General features: G+C 41.8%; 2 protein-coding genes across 4 annotated transcripts in view; both read left to right on the top strand.

Moving 5' to 3' along the window:
- Window positions 1-12908, top strand: part of grid2 (glutamate receptor, ionotropic, delta 2) — a 375714-nt gene extending 362806 nt beyond the window's left edge. The window contains exons 16-17 of one of the 3 annotated variants that reach the window (XM_044026432.1): window positions 7255-7526; window positions 9677-9858. In XM_044026432.1, the coding sequence (XP_043882367.1) occupies window positions 7255-7526; window positions 9677-9782 (378 nt within the window). In that variant the 3' untranslated portion in view covers window positions 9783-9858. Of the gene's footprint in view, window positions 1-7254; window positions 7565-9676 lie in introns of all 3 variants that reach the window. The other 2 variants (XM_044026433.1, XM_044026431.1) reach the window with 2 other exon arrangements.
- A 4393-nt stretch (window positions 12909-17301) lies between these two features.
- On the top strand, window positions 17302-18846 carry atoh1a (atonal bHLH transcription factor 1a). The gene is made up of 2 exons (XM_044026804.1): window positions 17302-17649; window positions 17845-18846. The coding sequence occupies exons 1-2, from the start codon at window positions 17373-17375 to the stop codon at window positions 18714-18716; spliced, it is 1149 nt and encodes a 382-aa protein (XP_043882739.1). The 5' UTR covers window positions 17302-17372; the 3' UTR covers window positions 18717-18846.
- Window positions 18847-20309: the final 1463 nt, after the last annotated feature.

The raw sequence follows: 20309 nt of genomic DNA, 5'->3' as shown, positions 1-20309 counted from the left end.
TTTTTTACCCCTTTTTCCACCATAATCGCGATCTTAATCAGACTTTCACCTTATAAAACCTCCTTTAATGTTATTTATTCTAATTGTTTGCCTAATTAAAGTTACCGTCAAATTAAAACGGAGCGATTACCCAACGAGACATGCTCAGCCAAAAAGAAATTGAACGTGAGTGTAAACTAAATTAAGCAGTCAGTTAGCTTAATTCAATTCAAGAGGGCTTTCACTCATGTTTTGTTCCCTTTCATTGTCCCCATTAGTTTTAATGCACTTCCAATTATGCTGAGATGACATATGGTGTTACCGTAGATGGCCTGGGCGACATATCCACAATATGATTAGTGATATTACGCTCTTACAAACTGAGAGGGCTTTTTTTCCCCCACAGTTACAGTCACAGCGCCGACCATAAGTGAACCTTAACCATAAACCATTTATAAAAATGGACACAGTCAATTGGAGGTTAAGGTCAAACATTGTCCGACATGGTTTCAATTGGTAGTTTTAAGTCTTCTTCAATACAAAGTCAATTTTTTAAACTGTGCTCCCATCTCGAGTAAAGTAGCGTCCAATAGCTGCCATCTCACCCACACCCACATTAAAAGGTAGATACTACTTTACAGCATAGATCTAAGGGGTTAAAGGTCAGTGTATAGAGTCAAACAAACTTTGCAGTCAAAGATCATCCCCTCGTAATTCAGCAGTAAACAATGTCCCTCCATCTACTTACACTTTGGCAATGCACAACCAGTCTAGAGCCTCTGTCAGTGTCTTTAATTTAGATTTAGTTGTTTAGAAGCAAGTAACTGTTTGCTCTATCAGCGTGTATCTTATCCAATACCCTACTATTTTGGATGTCTAACGAAATCCAATCACATCCTTGTGTTTATTTAATGTTAATTAATGTTTAATGCTTTGAGATAGTGTGGTTTAATCAGCTACTTATCTTTCTTAAAGCTTAATGTTTTAGGTAGAAAAGTGTACACTGGCAGATTTCAAACTAGCCTATAAGGGCTGGTTTGGAATTGCTGCAGCGCTTCCTGACCGAGGCAAAGTGTCTCATGGTATTAAATAGAGATATTTATACCGGTGTTTTGTCCGAAACAAGAGCGTCATGCACTCCACCTCATATATTAGCAGTAATATACAGTAATTACACAAGCACGGGCCCTTTCCACCGGCGCAAAGCGCTTATAGCATTACTGGAATGTCTATATCAATACCTATTCATATGTAATTAACAGTTTATTGATTTGACAAGGATTTGAACCGGCTTTCACATCACATCTGAAATGCTTGCCAATATACAGAGTGAGAAAGTTTGTAAAATAAATAGCTCCGGCAAAAAGTACCACAGACCTTTTGGTTAAATTTATTTTTTGGCTTTCACATAAACTACTTTAGCTTAAAATAAATCACTACTCCCTTTTTAGGAGACTATTTCATAAAGTCAGGTTGTGGTTTGCTTGTCAATAACCTAAAATTCAGTTTTCCGTCCTTAGCAATAAATAATATAAATTGTACTTTCGATCGCACTGTCGGTGAGGGGTTGGCCATAACATTAATTTACATTTTCAAAGTGAAAATCTGTGCAGGACTTCCAGAAAAAAAGTAGTAAGTTAGACCTCTCATCTCCATAATCGTAGGCGTTGTGCCTTTGTAAAGGTCCACCAAACATTAACTACACAAGTATGAGAATGGAAGAGTAATTTTGTGTCAAATCAGGTTACATTTGATGATAAAAGACTGATGACCAACCTCCTGGAAAGTCATTTAGGGGGAAGTTTCAATATGATAACGATGAACCTTTTGGTTCCAGATGATTAAATACATGGCACCTTGTCAAACGCTGGTGCATCACTTTACATCAGTACAATAGACGTTATTTTTATTCGTAATTAGTCATTCAACTCGTGTCACTAGAGTGCTGACAAAAGACAGCAGATATATGGCTGACGCCGCGGGTGTCCAAACCTTTTTTTAATAACGAGGGCCAGATTTGAAAATGAAGCTGTGGGCTGAACAAAAACTGACCGAGGGCTGTGATTGGCCCGTGGGCCGGACTGTGACCATGCTTGGTTTAGGCAAAAGTGAACTTGGCGTGTTATTTCAGGCCAATAGTTGGTTTAAATGATGTGTCTTATCAGCTGTGATCACAGCCCCGTACACAGGGTTGTTTGTCAAGCTACTTAAGTTTCAGACTGCTTTGCTTTCTGCAGTCCAGTGCACCACCTGCAATTACTTGCAAGTGATCAACACTGGCTTGTGATTAGTCGTGTTTATCACAAGTCCTCGGGGCTGTTTGTTCATTGATCTATTTTACTCTTTGATTCCAATTGCACTCGGTGTGCATTCATCTTTTCTCTTCAGAAAGTGAGTTTAAGGCCCGACTTACTAATCCTGTAGGATTTGTGCACCACTGTGAAGGGAGCTATTTAATCACACGTGGACTCCTCCTGTTTCTGTCACTTTGCCATGTTCGAGTTCCCAACGCTTCTGGCATGTTATGCCGTGAGGTCTGGGACACACTGACACGAAGGTCTGCCGACAGCAAAGCCCTACAGCCGACCGCAGCGCTGCCTTAGATTGTGAGCTGTGTCGGGAGGGAAAACTCACATTGATTTCAGCTGACAAGTTTAGTTGGTGGCGGTAGTCTGTGTTTGTCATGGAATAAGGGGAACTAGAATATTTATTTGGTAACGAGCTGTGCATATTCAGCGCTTGTTTGTCTTGATAGGTCGTCACACAGACTGTCCAAGTTGTGCTTGCATCCAAATGTCCAAAATTAAGGATGATATGGAAAAATAACGAGGGCTATTATCGACTGCCTGATGGCTGAGTGTTGGGGCAGTGCAATGTTGTCTCTTTATTCTTGTTTTATAATGGTCAATCAAGTTAGCGTATTTGTTACACATTTACCCAGCATGCAAAGCTCCTCCAGAGAGATATCTCCTAATTGATTCAATGTTTTCAGTGTTATCCTCTATGTTACACACACACACACACACAAACACACACACACACACCACATATACCCCCTGCGCTGTGACCAGCTTTAATCTGTCATTCAGACCACTAGTTCTGTCCACTACTGAGCGGCCACAAAGACAACAGGCCTTCAACTGAATCCAAAGTCATGTTAAGCACAGTGTGGTCCAGCTGCAACATGCCTGCCCCCTGCTATCTTCATTAGACACTAAGAGCAGCCAGTGGAATCAGCCCCTGACCGAGTGAGGGCAGAAGTGGAGTCGCAACACTGAATGTGAAGAACAGCAGGAATTTAAATTGTCTTTTAGTTCTCTTTATAGATCTTCTTCTGTGTGTTGCGTAATAAGGCGGCAGGCAGTTAGAGACATAACAGACTTAAGACAGTAAAGCAAAAAAATAATGTTCAACAATCAACAATCTTTCCCTAACTCTGAATAAATAGTTTTTTTTGCTTCAGAACAATTTATTTAGTTAGTATGGGAGCAAAGCAGCAGGAAACACTAGAGTACAAACTAAACGCTTTATTAGTCAAGCAGTTTTTAGTGCTTCCATGGTGAAAATGAAGTTGGCTCACTCAGCCATGGTTGTTTTGATGCTTGACCTCTGACATTTATCCTTCACCCTGTCTCAGCATTGACCCATTGATTGCTGTTGGGTTTTTGCTCAGAGTAACCCCCTGAACCCCTGAAGGGGTCTCAGTCCTTCAAAGCGCTTGTTGGCTCATTGAACAGAGTCTGAAACCCCCCACATCACACACACACACACACACACACAGGCTGTGTCAGAGAGGGTTTTGTTTGTCTTGAATCTAAACACCAATAAGCACCTCACTGTGTAACTGGGTAACTCTGTATCTATTATTTTAATTCTCCAGATAAATCCAGTCATCAGTGCTCATATACAAACAATCATGAATGCGTCTCAGGAGATATTTCCCTTCAGTGTCAACTGATGGGCTATTTGAACAAATATTGTTCCTCTCATATCTTTATGACATTCACATTTTCCCCCCTCACCAGACATATTGTTTCTGACTAAGCATTTGTCTGTAAGGGGCCACTGGAACTTAAAAATGGAATTCACCTTTTCTACTTTGGCTGAGATGTGCAATAATTTAGTATATATTCTTTAAAAAGTCATGCAAAACGGTGCAAATGCCGTTCTCCGCGGGTGGACAACAAGCTGCAAAGACGGTGCTGAGCACAGAGGAGCTGCGTCGAGCTGTGGGTGCAGAGCTGCGTCCACTGCAGTTTGTCTTGACTCGGTGGACGAGGAGAGACAAATTAAATTTAACTTCAAAGCAGCTAATAAGATAATTGCACATGTTGCATTTTATCGACGTGGGAAAACTATGTAACTCTCCATGCAATTTGGCCCCAGTCATGACCAATTTATTTAAGTCTGGTGTGTTTAATGTCATCTAACTTCCTAAAGTTAATAAAGTGAAGCAAACCTTAAAGCTTGCGATTAATTCCAGTAGACACGATGCTCTCTCAGTTAGTGTCAGTTTAAGCAAAGAACTCAGTTGCCTCCGTCTTACTGGGGCAACAACATCGAACCCCTCTGTTGGAAACTTTGTTTAGTATGGTGTGATTTAGGCTTTACAGACTTGGCAAGCAGGGTTTACGCATGTAGTAAGAGGCGTGCTATCCTGGCAAATCAGACTTATTAGTCACATGGTATTTTTGTGACTCCTCCTCTCAAACCTCCCTTTCACAAGCGTGTCAGTGAACTACGGTGACCTTTACTGACCTGAGAGGACGTTCTAAGCTTATCAAAAAGGTGAAAAAAGGGCACTCAAACATGGCAGTGCAAGATGACCCTTGTCCTAAGGTGCATATAAAAAGCTTATTTGCAGGCCACGGAAACCAAATGATTTTTCTTTTAAAGTGATTATGGATTTATACAAACATACTTGTGGGTAGTATATTATATTACTGCTAATAACCCCTCTGACATGTTACACTCAGGACCTTTAATACTAAATACAATACACACGGGGCGGCTGTGAGTCAGTAATAGTGGGTCATCTTCCAAATGGAAGGTTGGGATTCAATAATAACTGGATCCACTCGTGTAGATGCCAATGTTTTCCTCACCTGCGCAGGACAGATGTGCCAGCAGCATGTGAATGGGTATGACAGACTACATATAGATGTGCTGTATGTATGTACTGTATGCGTGAATGGCTTTGAGTGGTTATCATATGTACAAAAACCAGACTATTTACCATTATTTAAATCTTTTTTTCAGTTAAAAGAATCTGTGTATTACTCTGTGAGTATTACTTGAATTATTCTGGTAAATGTGACATTTCACATTAATGCTGATATATGGTAAATGGTAAAAGACCTGCCAATTATGCCTGAAATTAAAGCGACATGTACTGTATATCTCAGTATTAACACACACCAATGAGAATGCCTGCGTCTCACATCCATGGTTATATAAGCATCATCATAATTGAGCTTTCTTCCTCCGTCATGTCAGGCTTATGTCAGATGTGCCATATCATCGCCGCCACCCGTGCAAGACAGACATATTTGTTCAGTTTGTTTTAAAAGAAAAAATGCGTCATAATTCCTGGTGGTTTTCAGTTCATGTGTGTCCCTGCTCGCGCCAGCAGCCAAAAGGAATCAGATTATCCCGCCCACAATGACACACACACACAATTTAAGATGGATGTGATCCACTTAAAATTAGTAATAACTGGCATAGACTGTTACTCCGTTCATCCATCAAATGATATGCCCAAAACATCACTCCCTCACTTGCCACACACATGCACCCACATACCTGCTTTCTGTGTATTTGTTGTTTTTTTCTAAACTCCAACTCCAAGCTGTTTGTGTCCGTTTCTCATACATATTAATATATGCATAACTACATTCTGTACATACTGTGTTAACATGCCTCTGCATCCACGCTCTAATGCCGTGTTAACTGCTTTCCACAGTGGGCTTACCTGTGAGTGTCTGTGTTTGTGCTATAATACGGTTCTGTGTTGTGTAGTAAAAAAAATGGCCGACATTGTTATCCATGTTTTTTCCGGTCGTCAATAGCGCGCTCATTTCAAACCCAGCTGTTACAGTCGCCATCATGAGAATCATAACATCTATCACGACTGAGCATGTGTAACTAGGATAACAACATGAACTCAAAAGGGGCCAATCATCCCTTCCTACTTTTGGGGTTTTTGGGAGTCTTCTCCGAAAATGCTTCCATTTGGCAACGGAGACGATTGTGTGATTTAAAAAAATAATTGAAAAGTCATAACACTGCTCACGACGCTGTTTTAATAATCAGAATGTAGTATTCAAGGCTCATTTCATTCATAAAAGGGCAGGTGAATTACTCGTGTGACTTTGCCTAGTATATGTTCTTCCAGAGGTTTGTATGAAAGAGTTCTGTCACTGGACTTGACGACAATTCCATATGTAAAAAAAAAAACTGGGATTAACTTAATTTAGAGTCAAAGTAGAACTGTTTTTCATTGTCAGAACTCTTCCATAATGTTTATATGCATGGTTTTGACCATGTCTGATATTTCATATAATTCCATGTACATTTAGGACGAGGAGAGCAGGCACTTCCGTGTGCATCAGATTTCTCTGATACACTAAAAAAAAACAGCCAATCTCATATTTCCGTGGTTTGGTTTGGACGGGAATTGCCAGTCTCCTTGTTCTAACTCTACATAATGATCTCTGTCACTGTGGCTTTAAAGCTCTCATATATTTGTCTCATGTATTTGTTTTTGTAGATAAGTACACTGTGTTGAGGGGTGTAGCGGGAGCGAGGGGGAGAGAGAGCAATTTAAAATGCCATTTAAACGTCTCCCCTCTCCAGGTATATAAACGACTGTGTTCATGTCTCTCTCTGAAGACGCAACACAGAACGACCTGCTTAAACTGTGTGTGCTGACTGACTGCCATGTCTTTCTTCTTGCTCACCCCTCCCACTGCCCCCCACCACCCATCTGTCTCTCCTCCACCTGAACCATCCTTCCATCTGCCTGTTCTTGTCTGTCACTTTTCCCTCCTCTGTCTCTGACTGTTGGTCTGCCTGCGTGTCTATTTGGCTTCTTCTTCTTCTTCCTCTTCTTCTTCTTCTTCTTCCTCTTGGCTGGTTTTAATCTTCTCACACTCACACTGATGCAAACACACAAACACGTTTATCTGAATCACTCTACGTCTCTCTTTCATCATCCTCCCTCTCTCTTTTCCCTCGCGCACACGCACACACACCTACATTCACGCCGTACACCAGACACAGGCAGACGGCCCATCTGCCAGACAGGCCGCTGATCTGAGCCCTCACAGCCCCAACGAGCACCGCCTTGTCCTGGGCGGTCACGCCCAGAAGCAGGGGTCCAACACCACCAACACCACTGCCCCCTCTTCCACTCACTACCAGCCCCCGGCGTGCTGCGACATTCCCTGTGCCCTCATCGTGCAGCACTCCTACGAATCCAACAATCCCTCCGAGCTCACCCCCAAAATGAGAATGACCACCTTCACCACCTCACCTCCCACCCCAAGGTTATACATACAATAGAAGATAAAAACTAATTAAATTGGTTAGTAACGCTTGAAGACACGTATGATTTGCAAATGTCATTGTTTTACGGAAAATGACGATGGTATTGGAGAAAAAAAATAAGCACATCAGAGAGCACGAGGAAGCTCTGTCAGAACCCATGACATAACAAGTTGCCAGTTGTGCAATGATGCCTTTCTGCCATGAGAGGGTGCTGCCTCTCTATCTACAGGCGTGCAGAACATCCTCTTTGACCAGACTGAAGTCAAAGTTACAGTGCATGCTCTGTATGTGCAGGAAAACTATCTGCCATTCATTATTTATTTCATGTAATGAAGCTAATATTGCACATGATGCCAAAAAAAAACAAAAAACAGTCGATGTTCTAACCCTGGCTTTGTTCTCCGTGATTAGTGCCTTAGCAATAGACCATGCGTTAGATTTAAATACATTTCAGACGATCTAGTTCTGAAATAAGGAAACTTTTGGAAGGTTTGGTGTTGATTTGATGTTTAAACGCGCGAATGCACATGTGCGTCTCACTCATGTTCTATCACGGTTCCCACTTACATCACTCTCCATAGTTACCCACACAGAACATTTGTGATTGACCTGTCTTTATTATTATCCCTGATTTGTTTTATTTATTTTTTGATACCAACTGTGCTCCTTTGCCCCTTTGGAAATCCCCCTCACTTAAAACACTGAAGTATGTGTATGACAGTGTCGCGACAAAGGCCCCCCCACGTCCTCACCTTCCTTCCACTGCCCTTGCCTTAGCTGGACACCACCACTGGGCCCCCCCCCCCTCTTTACAGTAGGGCCAGAGCCCCCACCAGAATGCCCAGACCCAAAGGACACGGTCAGTAAATCTAATTTCACCCCAGAAATTTGACTCCGTTACTCACAAAACCCTGTTTGCCTTTCCCCTCTGGTCCAAGACATCAAAAATGAGACACCCACCCGCCTCACCCAAGACTTAACTTACCCACGCCTCACATAAATGAAGAATAAAAAGTAGATTATTAATCCTCTCTCTTGCATCTTCTACCGTTCACCTTCATTCATTGCAAAGTGAGCACACCTGCACTCCTGCATGAAACGCCAGTCACTGAGTGTCGCCATCTTTAGGTATAAGCTATTCATATATTAATATAATCGTATAATGTATGCTTATAAGTTTCATTTACCGTAGACTTTAAGTTAAGTTAAAGCATAAGTAAATGTATATCTATAGGTGTTAAGATTGTTAAGACTGTTATCCTCTGTTTAACTGAAGTTGTGTGTTTGTGCCCTGAAAAAGAAAATCACTTGAAAACGAGATGTCGATCTCAACGTGATTGTGTGTTTGTTTTTTTCTCACCTCGATGGTCAGAATGTGTTCCAGGTGACAAACCACAGGAAAAGAATGCCTTCTATAGTGTATAAGTTGTGTTAAGATTATGTTTGTTAACGTGTAGTAGGCGTGTAGCGCTCTGCAGAGGCGGAGCTCACATCCGCATGACAGTAGTGTGTTTTCTGTGTTGACCAGATTATCTGCACTCCCTTAAAGACCTTGTAGTAGTGTGTTTATGTCTCTCTCAATATTCTGATCACGGCTCAGAGTGTGCTTCTCTATCCTTCCTTCCATCTGTCCCCCCCTCCTCTCACTCTGTCACTCCCGTCACTTCCTGTCACATGGACGCTTCCCTTCCATTAAACATTGTTATTTTGTTTTATTCCGCATTGCCCTCGCTCCCACCCTTATCGCTGCATTTGACTGAATTTCTATTGTTTTAATTTTGTTTGGCCACATTTGTCTCTCCCACGTTATCCGACACCCTTTGCTTGTCCATTTTTCCTCTTTTTTTATCGATGGATGGCAACCCTACTGCTTGAATACAAATACACGCCATTCTTCTTTCTCTAAATATACTCTCTCTGCACACTACTCCTTTATCCTCATTTACTTATATTCCTTCTTTATTATTAAACCATCCCTCTCATCTTCTTTCCACCATTACCAACGGATCATTCTGGATCTTTCTCCTATATGCCACGTCTTCTCCTTCCTCTCCAATATCGTCCTTCCCCTTCCCTCCCTGACCATTAACACCTCCGCACACCTGTCATTCACCATCACTGCTTCTTTCCTGCCGCCCCCCACCTGTAGGACGATAAGGAGATCGACCTGGAGCACCTACACCGCCGGGTTAACAGCTTGTGCACCGAGGATGAGAGCCCCCACAAGCAATTCTCCACCTCTTCCGTCGATTTAACCCCGCTTGACATGGACGCGCTACCTGCCGCACGCCAGGCGCTGGAGCAGATCAGCGATTTCCGCAACACCCACATCACCACCACCACCTTCATCCCCGAGCAGATCCAAACCCTCAGCCGCAGCCTTTCCGCCAAAGCCGCCGCCGGATTTTCCTCTGGTTTTAATAGTGGTGGCGGCGTTCTCCAAGACCACCACCGGACTGGTGGGGTCGGCCCTTTCAGGCAGAGGGCCCCCAACGGTGGCTTTTTCCGCAGTCCCCTTAAAACAATGTCCTCCATCCCCTACCAGCCCACAGGTCCAGGACCCAACTTTGGATATGGCAATGATCCAGACAGGGGCACCTCCATATGAGGAGTTGCTATGGATGTGGTTGTGGCAGGAGGAGGAAGAAGAAGAAGAAGAGGAAGAGGAGGAGAAAGAGCAGGAGGAGGGTCAGTAATGGGGTGGTAGATCAAATACATAATAGCTCAGCTAACAAGGCCCAAGATAAAGATCTATGTACATAGGAATCGCTCTGTTTTATATGTGGAGAAGGAGATGGAGGTCTTTTGGGGCGTTCCTTATTCTCCCACAAACCATGCTGACGAGGCGCAAAAAGGGATGAGGGGGGGGTGTAATCTTTGCTTTATTGTTGTTCTTGTGATTGTTTGGGGGATTATTTTGGGGATATGTGTGAAAGGGGATCTTTTTTATTGGTTCAGTTTTATGACGTGAGGACTGCTTCATGTAAGGGAGAGTTGCTGAAATGACCCGACGCCCATTACTGTCCAAACGTCACCCTGGAGGGTTTGGTTTATACGACTCCAACCACGGGAAACTTTTCTATAGTCGTGTGCGCTCCAGGGCTGCTATTGTTAAGTGACTGGTGGTGTCTTCAGCCAAGAAGCAGCAACAACAACAACAACAACTAATAAGAAATGATGGGGGTGGTTGTTTTACGAGGGTATACAGTAAATAGCCCGTAGATTTGTCTGTAGCCCAGGGAATGCACACAGCAGCCCCTCGTAGTTTTGACAAGGCCCCATCTCAGTGAATATTGGACGATTTCACTTCTCCAGGTTTTTTCTGCCTTTTCATTATGTGGGAGTCCGTTCTCATTTTTCTCAGAACAACACGTCTGGTTTTAAACGCGTAATCATCTCCGAGATGGTGTCAACAAAGTGGCCTGACTAGACCCAAGACTTTGCAGCTGAACACACGCTGACAGTGATGGTGCGTGGCTCTGAGAACTGTTGAAATGCCATGACAGCGCAGCAGTCCGACACGGTCGCCGTCAACCTTAAACTCTTTCTGCCATTTGGTGCATCGCCCTGAAACGTCACCATTCTGATGCACATTAAAGACTCTTTGTCAATTCCACTGCACTGTACCAGTGCAAACAGACCTGTAAGTGATTGTATGTAGATCTGACCTTTTTTCTTTTCTCACTTGTATTGTGCTATCTGCTTTTCAATTCAAGGTGAGATCCTCAAATCTGACTCTCAGAGGGATGCTAAAAAGGGATGATACAAAAAAAACACCTTAGAGAGGAAAAAAAACGAGATAAAAGACAAACTGAAAGACTTCAAAAAGCTAATGCTTAATATATGTCTTATTGAATTTTGTTTAGTTTTTTCTTTTTCTTTTTTTTTAAATAATGCGTGGAATGTGTTTTGGTCAGGAAGTACAAAAAAAAAACATTGTTCTGAAAAGTCTGCTTGTTTTTTTTGTTTTGTTTTTTCCTCAGCAAACTTTGAAAAACTGCTAAATGTGTGATATAGTCTCTGGTTTTGCATAACTCGTCATTCAAACTTTTACATTTTTTTGGTTCTCGTCTTTGTTTTTTCACTTAATTTCAGCGCTGCCATGGCCCGGGGTATTTTAGAGATGAAAGCTGATTCTGTGAGGTCGCGTATAACGTTTGAGTTCAGCGGTCACTTCTTATCAGGTTTCAGTGGTGAAATGGAGCTGATACTGTGTTTAGGGAGAAGCCATCGCCACAGCATCTACAGTATAAGCCTTATACAGTGTGTCAACTCTAGCTATAGTTATACCCTCCCAAACCAAATTTATTTCCATGTACATTTAAGAGTAGCAAATCAGCGGTCGTGCTAAGGGGTCGCGGGAATGTCACGACGAGTCGACGGCCAGCAGAACCCAGTGGCTGCCTTTTTAAAAAGATGACTTCACAAATATACATTCTTCTATTTCATATTTGTAATGTTAAGAGTTCTGTTTATGTAACTTGTTTTTTAAGTGCCAATTGATTCAAATGAGACCATTAAGGTGCATTTTTGGGGGGGGGGCTAAAGGGAAGGGGAACGATACATTAAGATCATGAAACAATTCTTTTGTGGATTGGAATGGTAACATTGGAACCAAACCTTTTTTGTTTGTGTTTTTCCTCTTTTTTTTTTGTTCCACTAACACTGTATTAATAATTGATAATGTTAGTTGTTTAGAACAAGTTTGTTATCTTTAAGAACTAAAACCGCAAAAATCTTGCATAGAGAACTCAGAAGTCAAACCACGGTGTTTTGAAGCAAGCATTCTTAGGCGTTCTTTTCTTATATTAGGCTACAGTATGGCTATTGAATGACAAATAGGACACAGACGTTTTAAAAAATAAAAAGGTTTATTTAGTATAAATGAAAGAGACGTTATAAAAAAAGTGTATATTTTACATGTCGATGCTATTTTTGTTTAACGAAAAGAACAGAGTATATCATGACGCGTGAGCTGTAGTGTTGAGTTCAGCGGTCACACGACTGCACTTGGTTTTCCCTCGTCCTGCCCGACAGTCAACATGAACACAAACTCTTTTTACTTTTCCCTCATGCCGTCCTGACTTTTCATCCTATTATTTGCTGACTAAATAAACTGTGGCAAGTCGATGAAAAAGAAAGCATGCACAAACTTGCTGTTGCGCTATATCTGTTAACATTTTTAATTTCATACATAGAGCTACAGGATTTAATTGATAATTTAAAAAGAAAAGGAAAAAAAATGACGATGTACAGTATTTAATATAGGCCTATTTTGTTGTATGTGTTGCATATTATTCAAAAACTGAACAAACTGGGGCCTCTGTTACAAGTGGCAAAGCTTTCTGTGTATAATTTGTCTAATAAACAGGTTTTCTACAGCGGGATTGTAATTGTTGTCTTTGCCGGTCGAGACAAAAAAAAGCACTCAGCTCGTCGGTAAACTGTGAGTAATCACTGTTGTGTGTTGTCCTTTGTGATTTAGGGGCTCGGCTCTGACTTTGAACACATCAGTGACGCCTCAAGGTAAAGTTCATCTCATCACTCACTCTTTTGACTGAGCACCGAACGAAACCTTCCTTACACGGCTGTCACTCTCTCTTCTATCTGGTGGAGGATTCTGCTCAAATAGCTTTTCCTGCACACTTGGTATCTCACAAAGAATTGTCAATTTGTCTTCACTACACTGTGTTTTCAGTTGATGTAAATAGTCTTTTTTGCTTAGATTCTGTAGAAGTTTGACGCTGTACTGTAAGTTAGTAGGCCATTCTTGTATCAAGGAAAAAGTTGCTCCAAATTCAAGGTTTTTGTATGGATTCTTCTCCTCACTTTATCTTTAGATGATGAAGAATCTCTTATTTGTTAGGTTGACAGGCAAAAAATAGGCGGCTGTTCTGTTGTAAGAGTTAAACCTCGATACTCAAATGACCTGGGGGCCCCAGGGGAAAGAAAGTGGAGGGTAAAACAATATGAGCCTAGACGTATATCGCAATAAAGATATTCATGATCTAAATCCACAGAGTTTCAATTTAAAAGTGTTTGTTTTGGTATGGAACGATGCATATTCCACGGTAACAACATAGTCGTGATGCTAAATGAATCTAGTAATACCAAACACAGAGAAATAAATCTAAGTAAAAACAACTGTGGACAGCTGTAATTAAGACACCAAACAAGCTTTTATTTACATATATATATAATGTTAGTAATGTGGTAATTACAACCAAACTTATTACTATTGTAAAAACATTGCTGGCAATTATATTTAGTATTATATTCTGCCATGTTTTCATTATGATATGATATATGATACTGTATCAAGTGTAAGTGTAATCGATTGCGGGCGCATGTGGCCCACGAGCCACCAGTTGGACACCTCTGCTCGAAGCCTTTGATGGGGGTTTGTAAATGCACAGCTCACTGTGTTGTTTTGACCTTTTAAATGACAAAGAGCCAGCTGATCCAGAACAAGCGGCATTGATTGATGTCGGCATGGAGTCCGTTTAATTACGAGTATGATGTTTTACCGCCCAATAGATACAGGAGGGGGAATATAAATAATTTATAGATATGTTTGGTAATGTGAGGTGGCTTTATTGTGTGAAAATGGATTTTCGGTTCACGCATGAGTTCATCTTTTGTGTCTATCACATCAAAAAGGCTGCGACTTCAAAAGCCCCCAGTGCATGTTACTGTTAACAGTTGGATAGAAGAGCACTGCTGAGAGCGACTGCTGTCAAGTTCAATAGAGAACCAACGGTGTAGTAGCACGTTTTGCCCAGCTTGAGGCGCTGTTTAGTTCTCACATGTTTCAGAGAGTTGAATAGTTGATAGTTGACTCAGTTTAAGAGTGATGGCGGCCAATTACTGACAACATTGTTTAAAATAATGAGTTTTTTAGTGATCAGTGATCAAGTCAGTGGATTATTTATCTTGATCATTATCATGACTCCAACTAAGAATAACCAGATACCTAAAATAATTTGTTTTATAAGTGTGATTTAAATGAAAAGATGATTTTATTTTTATATATATATGATGTTTGGTTATAAAATATGGGTTTATATCAACTGTTTCTGGTAGAATTAATGCTTTAATGAAAAGAAAACTTCATTGTAAAGGTAAAAGTCTGCATTCATTATTAACTCAAAAACTTGTCCGAATTATAATTTAAGTGTTCATGTGATGCATTAACATGGAACTATATTCATTGACTGTATATTTGAATCGCTTTTATGCCATATTTACCATATTTACCTTCATATTTATATTATGTGATAACAAGTCACGTGAGAGTAAGTACGTTTAATTTTAAAGCGCAATGTAATTCATTCAAAAGAGAACAAAATCAAATCAGGATTAAGTTAGTTTAGATAACTTTTTAAAATCCCAGTCCAGATCCGCTCGCTCCAGTCTCGTGTCCGTCGAGCCTCGGTCTCCCGGGAGATGAGAATGAGAAGCGGCAGCACGCAGACTCCTCTCGTGCGCTGGAATGGGAGCCCCCCCTCCTCCTCACCCCCCTCACACTCTCCACCGAGGAGCCCCCCACGCGTGACCAATGGAACATAGAGTCTCCTTTGTGGCCGTGACACTTTAATAATCGCCAGATACAATATCCAACCTGTCGGTAGCTTCAGGAGCTCTGGACGGCGCTGTGGACGGGGGCTTGTAGGTGGGAATAGGGGGCGGACACTCGGCGCCAGACCTCTGGCCCTCAAGACGTCCCCGTGATGAATTCATGAATAAAAAATAGAAAAGACTGATGTCTGCTTATCTCTGAAATTATGGTATTTTTTTTAACCCCCTGTGCTTTCCCACAATTCCCAGCTCCTGTTTTAGTTTTAAATATTGGAGTGAAACCTGGATTTAGTTAATGAAAAAGTATCAATTAATAGACTAAATGTGTCCAATTAGTGATATATTCATAAAGCTTCTCTTTAATATGACTAAATCAGGATAATAGCAAATAATCCCTATACCCTTATTGATCATTGTGCTTCTATATCTACTTCTATCCTCCTCATCTACCGTGACAATTAGGTTTAATTGCCAATTTCCACCCAGCAATTAGTCCATTGTTCACTCGCCAGGTACAGGACCTAAAGTTTGCGTCTCAGTAGTCATGGCTGCTTTGATCAGTAGACTGCAGGTGGTTTTATCAATGGCTATAATTTGTTCTCCCAACATTTATTCCCCCCCTCTCTAAAGTGGCTACAGTCTGTCCTTTGATTTCCAACTGTCCTTCTTTGTCTCTTTCTTAAATTACAATAACAACACTTTTAAGAATTTTAAAATCAAATCAATCAAAGTATGAGTTGTACAACTCATACATAAAATATTATAAATGACTGTGTACAGTGTGTGTGCTGGTATTCCTCATGTTGTGGGGACCTGTTTACACAGTCACATTATGGGGAGTTGTCTTCCTTCCTGGGGACAAAAATCTAGTCCCCACAACAGAATTACTCCAGTTTAAGATGAAGATGTGTTTTGAAGATGGGCTTCAGATAGGTTTAGGGTCAGAGTTAGGATTAGGATTAGGCCAGTCAGTAAGGTTAAAGTAAGGAAATGAATGTAAGTAAATGCAATGTCCTCTGAAGTATGGAAACCAGTGGGTGTGTGTGTGAGAGAGAGCTTGTATGAGTATGCATCTTTGTGAGGACCAATAAACGAATAAAAATAGCTTTTTTCAGTGTTAAGACCTGGGTTTAGGGTTAGACTATTGTGTCTGTGTGTGTGCCGCCGCGCGCACCCCACAGACCCGCACCACCACCATCATCATCATCATCATCGCTACAGTACTTCAGCTCGTGTCAGTGTGGAAACAGTGTTGGGCGCGCGCGAGCCCTGCTCATGTTTCCGTTCCCTGTGAAGCCCTTTTTACCGACAGGGCGTTCCGAGAACTGGATCAAAAGGTTTGAAAGTCGCCACAAAAGAAAAATGGAAACTGGAGAGGATTTTAGAAAGAATGGAATGACAATGAGCGCGAGCTCCAGGAGCCGCAAATATTCGCTCACTTAAGCCTCAGTTTTGGTCTTTTATTTTTATCTTTTATGTTCATTTTCCTTTATTGTTCTTACTTTGAGGTCGATCAACTTAGTTTCTACAACTATTTATATATATACATATATATATATATATATATATATATATATATATATATATATATATATATATATATAAATCGATATAAAGTGTTATGATACATTTTGGTGTATGATATGAACATTATTTCCACAAAGATGTCGTTACTTAAACACTTTAGTGAAAGGTCAGACTGTCTTTACTGTTTGAGTGGGTTCTGGTTCTGGCTCTGGTGGAACATATTGAACTAACCAGGTTTAGTTGAATTGGGACTTAACTGTGAACATCACTTCGACAGTTAAGGTTCCACATTAACCCTTGCACCCCTCTCTCCATCTTCTTCCTCCCTCTGGCATGTCTGTGATGAGGCACGCGGGCAGGTGGAATTCTGTCCCAGCTTTGCGCACGCCTCGCGCTGCCCACGCTCCTTACCTACAACCGTGCACGTGCGTCCTGTGGGAGGTTCCCCTTTCCACCCGTTGCGTTAAACACTCCTTGAAATGTTACGTTATCATAAACAGTCCGGCTTCGGGGGGCCATAATCACGTCTCTCGGGTTTTGCCTCGGCTTCTCATTGGACGTAAACACGCGACCAGCGCGAGGAGGGGGGCTCCCAGGCGCGTGCCGCTTTTTAAACCGACGCCGCACCTTGAGACACCAGAGAAGGAGTCCCGCACGCGACCCGTGATAGTGCGACAGTGCAGCAGTGTGCCTCCTAAGAACTTTTTCTCGGTTGTGTATCTGTTGCGTCTGTTGGAAACATGGAAGTCCTGAGTGTGTGCGACTGGAGCAAAGACGCGCTGCAGGCGGTGGCGGCGCTCGGCGCGCGGCTGCAGCAGACTCCCAGAGTCGTGGAGAGAGGCTGCGACCTGGAGCTGGAGGAGTCCAGCTACGAACCTGGACTGATGCTCGTGGATAGCGCCAGTGACCCACGCGCCTGGCTGGCCTCGGTGCAGCCTTCTGGCACATGCGCGGCACACGCCTCTTCACCCGAATACCTGCGCCACTCGCCCTGCCCGAGCACCGGCTCCTACCAAGGTGAGAAACGCTGCTTATTCACTGCAGAAAACATTATTTCATAGAAACACATTCTGCACATGAAGCAGCATCTGTGCATTGATTATGTTGAAGTGCAAAGTTATTTTTGTTCAAATAAAATAACATAATGCTCTCGTTTAAAATTGTGTTGTTCTCAAAAACAGTTTGGTTAAATGTTCTCTCTTCATTTTTCAGAGAGCGGCTCTCCGGGGTCATCGGGACATCCCAGTCCTCACAGCCACAGAAAGTCTGCCAAGAGCCCCTCCTCTTCCTCGCTCAAAGTCAGGGACCTGTGCCGCCTCAAAGGCACCGTCACTGGGTCTGATGAAGAGAGACACAGAGCCCCGTCCACCAAATCTGTCAACGGGGTCCAGAAGCAGAGGCGCGTGGCCGCCAACGCGCGCGAGAGGAGGCGGATGCACGGGCTGAACCACGCGTTTGACGAGCTGCGCAGCGTCATCCCGGCGCTGGACAACGACAAGAAACTCTCCAAGTATGAAACTTTGCAGATGGCGCAGATTTACATCAACGCGCTGGCTGAGCTGCTCCAAGGCCCGGTCTCCTCCTCCTGCAGCAGCAGCAGCAGCAGCAGCAGCAACTCTGACATGTCCAACAGCAGCAGCAGCAGCAGCAGCAACAATTCGCCAAAGTGTGACATTTTGCTTTCTGCTGCTGTTGGCTTTGACGCAGCCACAGACAGAGCGTCTCCGTCCCCCGGCAGCTGCAGGACATCAGCGGCGGCGGTGTCCGTCTCAAACAGCAGTTTACCTGTGCACATGAGCGGCGCGAGCTTCCGCTCCTCCTTTGACAGTGGTTCGTTTTCTGCTTTGGTGGAAGAGGCGATGTGTTCGTCCGCCTCTTCGTCCTCCATCCGGCCTGGCAGCTCGATGATGGCTCCGGTCAGTGGCAGGAAAGAGTCTCCACGCAGCGACGGAGAGTTTTCCCCGCACTCTCACTTCAGTGACTCTGACGAAATCGCGATGGAGCTCCACTCGAGTGAAGAAGAAGATCTGTCCGAACTGAAGCTGCCCAGCCACCGTCCATCATACAGACTCATCGCAGATTAAAATCACATAAAATTAAAAATTCACTCCACTGACATGAAGAGAAGAGAACATTTATAGCTGCAAAAAGTCATTTTCAATTTTTAATAACAGCGATTCTATTTATCAACTTGTTGATGAGATTATTTTTTATGTGATATATATATATATATATATATATATATATATATATATATATATATATATAATCCAAATTCGGTTCTGCCAATCGACGTATAGCCTATAATTTCAAGTTACCATGGAGACGTGGATGGAAGACCCCTCTGCCATGTCGCGCGCATGATTGCATGCAGCACTGCCACGGGTATTTTCACGTCACTCCGACCAAAAAGAAAACAACAAATCTGTCTTCCACAGAAACCATTACAGCAATATAAGGCGTAATCGTTTATATTTGATAATGTGAGGAAAAATGCTCTAAAGTGATTTTTTGTTGTTGTTGCGATACAATGTTTTAATTCGTTTTGTATATTCGTGTTTTGTTTTTGTTTTTTTGCAACTTTAAAAGTTCCTGATGTGCACTTTAAACCTTGTCTCGAGCCAGAGGCTTGACACATTTGTTTTTTGTTTTCAAACCGTAAACAACATTGTTTTTTTGCTTTGTTTGATAGCCTAGAACTGCCAATAACTCTGTGTACAAATATTTAACGTAGCCATCATTGCTGCCTTCTTTTTATATTTGTTTTATTTTGTATCTTCAGATGAACTTGTGTCTTTTGCTTTCACTGGATGAGATGAATTGACATGTATTTATTGCTACTATGCTTCATTTGATTGTGCTTTTTTATGTATAACTCCATAGTTACATTTGCTGAAACGAGCTTTTGCCATTTATTATTATTATTATTTTAATTTGATTTGATTTTGGGAATAAAAAAGAAAAAGCAAACAAATACAATGTTTCTTATGTTTTTCACACGCACATTGTTTCCATCCAACTTGTCCCACTTATAATATAATATAATATAATAATAATAATAATAATTTGACACTTATTAGTTAGATATAAGGAGCGTGCACTGAAAACTAAAAACAAAGTAATGCAAAGATCTACAGAATTTACATTTCGTGCATCTTAACCAGTGATTTTCTTTTATAAAAGTACTAAATAATGAAAAAACTAAATTACTTTCCACTTACAAAAAGGATAATGACTAGAAATAGTCTGTTTTATATATCATATATATACAGTATATATATATACATACATATATGTATATACACACACACACACACACACATATTTACACAAACACATGTACACACACACACACACACACACACACACACACACACACACACACTAAACCCCATTATGTAATTTATTGTAAACAAACAACATGAAACGTGTCCAACACGCGCTCGCTCGCCATATGCTGCAGGTGCACGCGCCCCCTGGCCTGCAACAGTGTGCGTGTGAGAGAGAGTGAATGAGTGAAAAGTAGAGTAACGTGTAAGGCTGCACTAAATTATCACTTCTGTTTTTTTTACAACTAACTTCTCCACTTTCCACTTGTTTATGTTTTAGTTTTTTTTTTCTTCTCTCGTGTTGCCATGAGCGTCGCTAGTGTGATGCACACAGGACCTCGGTTCATA

Source organism: Solea senegalensis, linkage group LG5, assembly GCF_019176455.1.
Source record: "Solea senegalensis isolate Sse05_10M linkage group LG5, IFAPA_SoseM_1, whole genome shotgun sequence".
Lineage (NCBI taxonomy): Eukaryota > Metazoa > Chordata > Actinopteri > Pleuronectiformes > Soleidae > Solea > Solea senegalensis.
This window is presented reverse-complemented; position numbering and strand designations above follow the sequence as displayed.

Coding starts and splice junctions, on each gene's coding strand:
- atoh1a (XM_044026804.1), top strand. CDS start 17,373: ATGGAAGTCCTGAGTGTGTGCGACTGGAGCAAAGACGCGCTGCAGGCG. Junction 17,650..17,844: donor GAGCACCGGCTCCTACCAAG/GTGAGAAACGCT, acceptor TTCATTTTTCAG/AGAGCGGCTCTCCGGGGTCA.